The sequence below is a fragment of the Labrus mixtus genome, chromosome 2, assembly GCF_963584025.1.
Source record: "Labrus mixtus chromosome 2, fLabMix1.1, whole genome shotgun sequence".
NCBI lineage: Eukaryota > Metazoa > Chordata > Actinopteri > Labriformes > Labridae > Labrus > Labrus mixtus.
Window position 1 is genome coordinate 28,827,877 of NC_083613.1, and position 9,497 is coordinate 28,837,373.

Genomic DNA, 9,497 nt, shown 5'->3' on the forward strand with positions numbered 1-9,497 from the left:
GTTGATCCCATTTTTTGTTTTCGCCAGGACTGTCCTCGCCTGGTTCACTTAAGAAGCCGGGGAAGTTTGATTTCAACGCCCTGACTTCCCAGACGAGGTCCCCCCGCATGGCGTTCACACACCACCCGCTGCCTGTGCTGGCAGGAGTGAGACCAGGTGAGAGCCCTGCCATGAACCCAACAACCCCCTGATCCCATTTTGTAATCTGAAACAGAGAGAGAAGGAAAGGTAGTGTCAAACTTGATCCTAGATTGCCATATATACATCCCCGAAGTGCTCTGGAAACAAAAGTAGGTAAAATTCTACAATCGTGTGCTTTAAAAATGATGAAAATCCCAAATACACCTGCAGAGAAAGCAAGATAAATCTGTCAAAAAGCTGCAGTTGCACCAGCTGAGAAGCAATATGCCGGCAGAGTTTCACTGTTCAGTTTTAATGCTATCATCATGGCTTGGCATAAATTTCTCTCTCTCTCTTTCAGCCTCTCTCCATCCATCCATTTTTACCACCATCTTTGTGCCTGTGTTTTAATATTGTCATTGCATGGTACAACTGCTGCATCAATTTCTTTGTAACTGATTTCCCTCATAACTTACTGATTCAAGCATCCGTTGCATAGTTTTAAAAAAAAGTCAGCTCTGGTATTTTAACTGACTTTACAGGGTGTGTTAAGTATTTGAAGTTTTACTCATGCTGTCAGAGTTGAAAAACCGATTAGTTTTATGCACAGTGCAAAGAAAACATCTGGAAATATCTACAGTACTGCTTGGTTTACCAAGACGACCTCTTTACCAAGGTGAACATCTTCAAAACAATCTGTTTCAGAAGCATTTTGTTCATCAAAACATTTAGCTTGTTAAGAATTTATTGCGAGAACCAAAAAAAAAAATGTTTGTAAAACTAGCAGGAATAAGGAACAGGAATTGATACAGTGCATTCAAATACATGCAGTTGCACAGATGTAGACTGAAGTGTATACAATTCTCAAAGTAACAAAAGTAGCATCCAGTGTTTCCAAGGTCCCATTTCATTAGAGGCACTAAGGGTAAGTTGTTCTCAGAAGAGCAGTTTAGTCGTATAGGATAACTGTCATGGTTTCTTCTTCTCAAGGCAGAAAATTCCCAGAGTCTCCAGCATTTCAAGTTTGCCAACGTCTCCCTGTCGGCTTGTCTCACTTTTCAAAGGAGTAGATATGTCCTCCTCTCCCTATCTCTCCCTCTCATTCCGTTTGTCTCTCAAAGGGACGCTTTGGCCCACAGCCAGAGCAGACCCACCACATAAAGGTCATATGGACTCATTGCCCCCATGTTGAAATGTATTGAACTTAACTCGTGGAGCTCCCCCTAGTATATTTAGAAGATGAAGTTCAGGCCGGATCTCACACCATTAAGCCATGTTGTTTATCAGCACAGAGCAGTCCTATACCCTCCAAAGAATCCAAAGCACCAGATTGAATTTTGCATTTGAATTGATTTCCAAAATTTTCTCCTCAGTTTTATGTGTGAGAGTTGAAGAGGTGTGAGAGACTGGCTCAGGTTTCTTTGTTCCCCCAGTCTAACTTCTCACACTTTTCCAACTGTGTGTGGACTTTTGGCTAAGACGTTCACATGTAACAGAGAGGCCGTAATGAGACAGTGTTTGGAGATTGTGTACGGGTGCATTTGTGCACATATACACACTCACAAACACATGCACGCATGTGTAAATTTACACTCTTGTGGAGGACTCTCTGTGCTAAAATGGCTGCCATCCAAATGGAATGTCCCTCGGAGGCCTTGGTTCTATAAAGAGACCGGAGGATGACGGGAGGGAGGGAAGGCGAGAGGGATAAAAAGAGAAATGGGGGTAGACAGAGAGGGGGAAAAGCAGTTAGCAATCATGGTTAGAGCTGTTAGCTCTGGTTGTATAGGTCTAGTGAGTGTGGGTGTTCAGGGGTAAGGACTGCATGGTTTATGTCCTGTTTTTGGCTCGGACTGATGTGGAGAGCTGCCAGATTGACTGTTGTCTGATTATGCCAGTCTGGAGAGTCCGCCATTGTAACAGTGATTATACACACATACATACAAAGACACATGAAAGCTGCAACAGACATAGCAGCACATTCATAAAGACCGGCTATAAAAATAAATACAAACCAAGATACAGACAGATATGCATAAAATGTACACCAAAATGCAAATACACACAATGGCAATCAACCAATCAGTCGATCTGTATTTGATAAAGAACCTTTCAGAGCAGTTCAATTGCAGCTCAAAGTGTTTTACAGGGAAGCAGAAAAGGGACTGGCAAAAGTTAGAACGTTCAAAAATGATTTAGAGACGAATGCACACCAGTGTGAATTCAGTAAAATAACACTAACACACCAAAACACAGAAAGTTTTAGCCAATAGGCACTTAGACACTTTGTGGGTACAGCATACACAAGAGATAGTAGGTGACAGACATAATCACAGATGCTTGTTCGCCAGGCTCCCCTCACCTAGCAGCTTGCCTCTTTTATTTGGTGTGCCAAATTGCCAAAGCCATAGAATCTCAGCATAAGACAGACAGTGGAGCTGTGTGTGTGTGTGTGCGTGTGTGTGTGTGTGTGTGTGTGTGTGTGTGGTTGGCTAGCTGGCTGGCTGGCTGACTAATGTCTCCGGGAGGCGTTTTGCGGTCGGGTGGGAGCGGAGGGGAGATTCTCTCTCAAGCTTCAAACTCCTGGGCAGAACCACACAGCAAGGATATGCAGCTGATTGATGACACATCACCGACAAGCAATAAAACAAAAGTGGAACGACCCAGTGTGCGTGTGTGGCTGTGTCTTACCCCAGTGGTTTGTGTTTGTGAGTGTGTGTGTGTGTGTGTGTTAGAGAGAGAAAAAAAAAAAATACTGTACTGTAACACACTCTAGCTAGCCTGTATGGAGCTGTGAAAAGTGTGTGTGTTTGTGCATGTGTGGTGCTGCCAGGCTTACCAGAGGTTCAGAGAAGTCTAGCGGGCTGTTTATAAAATGAATGGTGCCAGATGTTTCCCAATAGCTAGGGATATAGCAAGTCATTTGTAAGCAGAAACAGCTTCAGTCAGTCAACCACAAGCAAATGTTGCAGCTATTGTCTGTGTTAGGACAATAACAGGCCGAAGCAGCAACCTGCTCTCTGATGCCAATTGTTTAGATTAATCATTTGCATGTGTTACACAGTACACTGTCATAGGTGTGCATGTTTATTTTCAATTTGTCATGTATGTTTAAATCTATGAAACTGAGCCTCATTTTTGTTTTTACCCCTATTTCGTTCTCTCTTCTATCTTCTCCTCTTTCCCGTTTTTTTTCTCCTCAGGGAGTCCCCGTGCCTCAGCGTCAGCCCTGCACTTCCCTTCCTCCTCTATCATCCAACAGTCCAGCCCGTACTTCACCCACCCCACCATACGCTACCACCACCACCAGGACCCGCTCAAGGAGTTCGTGCAGTTTGTGTGCACCGATGGCACAGGACAGCCCAGCGCGCAGGTAAGTGCTTCGTAAGGTGACGGGGTGGGACGGCCTGAAGTGCGACATTGACATAATAGATAAGAGAGGATGTTCCGAAGAGGTCAATCGGTTTTTTGTGGAAAGTGCACAATGTAAGAAAGCAAGACGACGCAAAAAAAAAAGGTTGCCTTCACCTACAGAATGACTCCTCCATCACTTCACGTCTTATTTGTTTCAAACACAGACGCAAAGAAGCCTAGAGACTAGACTAGAGCAGTTTTATAATGTGAAGCAATTTCCCCAGGAAAAAGGAACATGGTGTTCACAGGAGGAGGCAGCCAGATGTGCTAAAAAAAACACACACAGTAGGAGATCAATAAGGAAAGAATGAGCCAAGCCACATTAGTCTTCCATTGCAGTCTGAGAAGCTCATGTGAGGATTTTTTATCTGGTAATTTAAAACACTGAAATGAATACTGATGCTTCTGTATAACCTGCAGACGCAAACCAGACCGTCACTAACTTAGTTTTTTTTAAATGCTTGTAAACACTGCCAGCCGATGTCCACGGCACACACTCACAGTGACGTATATGTCCAGGACCATCTTTATCTTTGTCAGAGCTACTTTTACATGTAAAGGACGAGATCAGTAAACAGATAATAAGACGTTCTGTTTTGTTGTCAGGGGGCGGCAAAAATCGTCACAACCCCAAAAAAGTTCCTCACAGGGGCTTTAAAGTAAAACACTATGACACATTTCAGCGGGTCACAAAGAATAGTAACATAAAAAAACACATCATGTCTCAGACGAAGCTGCTGTCACTAGTTAACAGGATGAGGAGGAAACTGCAGAAGTCTACTGGGGCAACCTTTTTGTTTTCCCCCCCCGAGGTATCGTGGGGCCTCATTTACTTCCGTGAAGGGAGCTGCTCCCACGATAACCCCGACAACTGTCCCGCACTCGCTCTACCTGAAAGCTTACGACACTAAAGTGTGGGCACAATATGAAGCAGTATGCAGTGTACTTAGGGATATTTCAGAATGATTTTTAACAAACATCCCCCGCGATGCAGGGTGTGGGTAGCACTGTAAACCTCTACTGGAAACTTGGCCTTGTGAGCACCTTTGAACCCTCGTTATTTAGTCCCTTTTCATGTCCTTTTAACCTTTTTTTTTTTTTTCTCATTTCTTAACACAGAAGGCAGTTTAATTTGTGAAAATATTCAATCGCTTTGCACATACACTGGCACACACAGACACCCTTTTCTCATGTCTGATGTTTTCCTCCTTTTTTTTAAAAATATTTCATCACACTGAAAATATTTCTTACGGACAACCCCATGTGTCTTCCTCCCTAGTGTGTTGTCAATTTTCATCACTTTCAACGTTTTATTTAGATTGTTTTCTTTGACTTGATTTTTTTCCTTTTATTTTTTATTATGTGTTTGCTGATCTCTCTTGGTCTCGTGTGTCTGAGCTTGTCTGAGTTTACTTCAGACTTCTTGTTTAGATACTGTTGGCATCTGTCTATATTTAAGTGTCTTACCCCTACATGCAACTGTGAGTGTGTGAGTGAGTGTGTGTGTGTGTGTGTGTGTGTGTGTGTGTGTGTGTGTGTGTGTGTGTGTGTGTGTGTGTGTGTGTGTGTGTGTGTGTGAGAAACCCTGTGCACTGTATATTCTTGGGGTGTGTCCTGCTCACCCTGTCTGTATGGTCCGTCTGCAGCCTAATGGAGGTGGCCAGAGCAAAATGCCGGGCTCCTTCCTGCTGCCCCCGCCACCCCCAGTGGCACGCCCTGTGCCCCTCCCCATGCCCGACTCTAAAATCATCAGCACGCCCACTGACGGCGGACTCAGCTCACCCGCATCTCCGTGTAAGTCACCCCCCCCCCCCCCCCCCCCACTCCCACTCCCCTCCACAAATCCCAATCACGGCCCCAGTCGCCCAACAGATTTTTAACAGAGGCTAATCCGAACCAAACTTAAATTCCAATAGGTTGGTTAGCGTTTAGATGGCAGCTAGTCTGTTTTCTGTTCAAAGCAATTCCTAATCAGGTTTGTTAGCTAGAAGAGAAGTAGCCATCATAGAAGTCCCACTTTTTTATGTGCAGTGCGCCCACACTTTGGTGTTTTTTGTAACCTTGTTACATCGCAAGAAGAAATCACAGGTCTGGGGCTTCTACAATGACTACTGCTGTTGTTTTCCTTAGTTAGTAGATTTTCTACCTTTAGTTACACTCAGCAGCCCCAGGAGATTCACCCCTATGTTATTCATCACCATATGGACTGTACTGTACTGTACTGTACATTACCAGTAAGATCCAATTCTGTCAAGGCATAAGCCACGCCTTTGCCAAACCAGAGATCTCCTTTCATCTTCCTCTTGCGTCTCCTGCTCTGAACTCCAACCTTCTTTTCTCTCTTTAAGTCTTTGCAAACCTCCTCAGCCTCTTCACTGCACCTTTTTCTCTTTCCTCTCTTTTTCTTTCTCTCTGGTGTTCAGTGTCCTGCAAGCACCACAAGGGGCAGTGTAGTCTCTCTCCCTCCCTTTTTTGAAGTGTTTGGTAGTTTGGGGGGAGCAGAGCAGAGCCGGGCCCTGTGCACGTTGCCTCTGTAGCAATCAAGCCTTTGATCAACGCAGACTTTGCATGTCTGTCTGCAACGGCGGCAATACAATCTCCCCCTTCTCTCATTTCTTTTTTTGCCTTATTCTTTTCTTTATTGATATATTCACATATCCTCCTTTTCTTTGTTTCTTTTTTTCCTTTATTTCCTTCTTTCTTCTTTTTAAGGGAACAAAATTAGGGCAGTTGGCGTGGACTCCAAAAAAAAAACATCATGCCCCACTTTACCCACCCAATCCCCTCGTCACTTTCACACAAATCTCACAACAATTAAAAATTGAGAACAACAAAAAACATGAAAATCACAGTATAACAGGAACAACCCAATCTCTCTAAACATCAATGATAAAAATCAAATCAGAAATGTCTAATTAGTGTGTAACTGGGGGAGCAGGAGAGAGGAGTGTCGTGAGCGAGGCTTAGTCCAAACCCAGACAGGTGCAGTGTGAGAGTCGGGCCACGGGAGAGGCACAACGCGAGGGGGCACCGGACGGAGCAACGGGGGCACTTTCTCCTCCTTTTTGTTTTGACTTTTTCTCCTCTTCCTGTCCTTTCAACCCTTCCTCCCCTTCCCCCTTCCAACTCTCTCAGATTAACGTGTCACTTTATTATTATTTATTTATATGAACATCTATATAAATAAATAATTATACTATTTTCCGTCTCTTTTCTCATTTCAGTGACTGTTATCACTGTATTTTTTTTTTTATTTTTTTTTACCTCCTCTAATTTTGTCTCTGATTTTTAAGATATCTTAATTACAGTCATAAAAAAACACACACACACACACACACACACACACACACACACATGCATATGGTACACGCTCACTCTCACTCATGCATCAGTTTCCAGCCCTGTCACTTTCACCCCCACACATTCCCATGATCCTCCCAACCTCAATCAAATCATGCACAGAAAAAAAAAAAAAAAGTATTCCTCAGCCGCCATGTTGGAGTCCAGTGAGCACAACTGCCCTAAATTTGATCCTGTGACATTGCAGACTGATGTCACATTGTTTGAGAGATGCTCCTTTTAACCTGTTGAGCATAGATGGAGCATTTGTTACCACTGTGGATTTAAAGACTTCCTTCAATGGTCACCCTATTATTAAGTCCTCGGAGAATCCACAGTGGTTTTCTATGATCACGATGGCTTAAAACTGATGCCAGGGGCTGCTGAGGAGAGTCTGTGACTAACAGTGCAGCCATATTTCGGGGGGAATTGGCTTCTCGATGTAAGCGCTTATCCTTACAAGACTCTACATCCCCTTGTTAACCACAGATTTAGGAGTCATGTGAAGGAAAACAACAATGAGCTGCCCACAAAAACAATAAATCATCAATGTGGCTAATAGGGCATCAGTATCCCTGACCCTTACTTTCTTTAACCAGTTACCCATTCGACAGTGATTTGTAGTTTTAGCCTTATCAGCTTAGTTGTATTTTAAACAATAGAGATAATGCTAATGAGAGCATTAAACTCTCGTATGAGCTGGGTGTGTATGTGTGTGTGTAAAAGCATGTACACACTTGTCTCTCTCTGTTTATAGCATACTCCACGCCAGGCTCCACAGCTCCCAACCGGTTTGTCGGCATCGGAACACGGGACAACTTTCTGAATATCCCCCAGCAGACTCAGGTACCCCGCCAACCTCCCTCATTTACTTTAACATCCAGCCATCCACCTCTCCCTCCTCCCCCTCCTCCTCCTCCTCCCCCTCCTCTGTTTTTACGTCATCTTCTTCCTTGTCCCGCCATCAACCCGCTGTAAGTATGACAGAGCTCTGTTACAACAGGCATCTTCAGGCTTAAAGGGACGAGCATGTCATTCAGAGTGAAGGCCGTGATACAGAGGCAGTACTTAGACAATGCTCTCAATGCACTGCGTGATTCAGCCCATGGTTCCAGTGTTGATCCACACTTTGAATATTTGGACGCTCTGACGGTTGAAGTGACATCTGTAGTCATTCATAACAGTTATCTGTATAATTTTGATGAATCGAGTCGTTTGGCAAAACAATCCGGACTTGCTCGTTAAGAGCTTTTAAACGCATCGCACAGTCTTCATCAGTGAATCTAAATTATATTTGATGGAGATGAACCTGTCAACACACGGGCTTGGCAGCAAATATATACAGAAGGCGGTTACAAGTGCATGTCCATTTAAACCGACTGAGCTCCATCCTTAAAAGGACGCCGTGTGACATGATTAAATAACGCTGGAAAAGTTGGAAAACCCAGCCAGTGGACTTTGTGTTGGGATTGTTTTGATAAACGATTAATAGCTCGGGTATAAACTTTGAGCCCTAATACATCGATAATCAAGTTAAATCCAGTTTCAAAGCGTCTTATTCTGAAAATCCTTTGTGAAAATGTTGAGCTCTTGTGAATTGAAATTGTTCTTTTCCACACCTCTAACACGGCCGTCTTTGAAATCCTTTTATAAGAAATATAATAAAAGGACCAGAGGGAGTAAATATGTCATACGGACAAGAAATTACACATCAATTGTTCGCAACTTGCCCACCTACATTGACAAAAAGTGTTGCCCGTGTATCAAGGCCTTGTGTTTCGGTATTGGTTTACAGTGTCTGTACCGCAGAAGTTTCCCCACAGTGAATGTTAGCAGTGCCAGTTAGTTTCAGCTCCAGCAGTGTTGATTTATCTCTGCTCAGACCCACAGTGTGCATTAGTGCAGCGTGTGAGGCCAGTAGTGAACTACATTGTGGTTTCAGCTTTGGCTGCGCTCCGCCACTGGGCTTCAGTGTCTTGGGCCTCCTCCATCACCAACACAACTTTTCTCATTAGGGGCTAACCGCACCTGCCTGCAGCCAACTCTGCTCTCCTGTCCTCCCCACACATGGAAACAATTTGCATTCCTCCTCAGCACTGCTCTGCTCGGCTGCTCTGCCCCCCCCCCCCCCCACCCCCCCTAACCTTCCCTCCCCTAATGCATCAGCAGCCCGCCCTCCCTCTCTTTCTCTCTCCCTTGCCCATCCTGCTCCCTCTAGTATTTTCGAGCTCCCCACCTGCACCACTCTTCCACAGATGTAGCCCTGGCACTGAGGGATATGCACACGCAGGCACATACACTTTAACTGCCAAAACTCTCGCCCCTAGTTTTCTCTACTATAAAACAAGAGTTTTTACAACAGTTAAAAAAAACAAAACCTTTGTACTGCTTTTGCTTATGAGGCATTTTAAAACAATGTCCTCTTTGAACTTTCTGCCGGGTTTACGGCACACACACAGCGAGAACCTGGGCACTGGTTTCAACCATTCCCAGTTAGCTGAGCCTAGTAGGTCAGTAACAACCCTAGCCAGAGTGAGTAACCGAGGTCTCTGCCTGTCCTGCTGTTCTCTGGCATATGGAGAGGTTCAGACGATGGCCTTGCCAGCCCGCCTCACCGCCTGCTA

The 9,497-nt window shown here is 44.4% G+C and overlaps 2 protein-coding genes across 12 annotated transcripts in view; one reads left to right on the top strand and one right to left on the bottom strand.

Moving 5' to 3' along the window:
* The window catches only part of LOC132991770 (histidine-rich glycoprotein-like), a 393,411-nt gene that overhangs the window by 226,216 nt on the left and 157,698 nt on the right, over positions 1 to 9,497 (bottom strand). The gene's annotated exons all lie outside the window — the stretch shown is intronic.
* Positions 1 to 9,497, top strand: part of nfixa (nuclear factor I/Xa) — a 107,478-nt gene that overhangs the window by 91,541 nt on the left and 6,440 nt on the right. For 7 of the 11 annotated variants that reach the window (XM_061060590.1, XM_061060592.1, XM_061060565.1 and 4 more), the window contains 4 exons: positions 28 to 156; positions 3,324 to 3,493; positions 5,181 to 5,328; positions 7,631 to 7,719. In XM_061060590.1, the coding sequence (XP_060916573.1) occupies positions 28 to 156; positions 3,324 to 3,493; positions 5,181 to 5,328; positions 7,631 to 7,719 (536 nt within the window). The remainder of the gene's footprint in view (positions 1 to 27; positions 157 to 3,323; positions 3,494 to 5,180; positions 5,329 to 7,630; positions 7,720 to 9,497) is intronic. The other 4 variants (XM_061060619.1, XM_061060602.1, XM_061060593.1 and 1 more) reach the window with 3 other exon arrangements.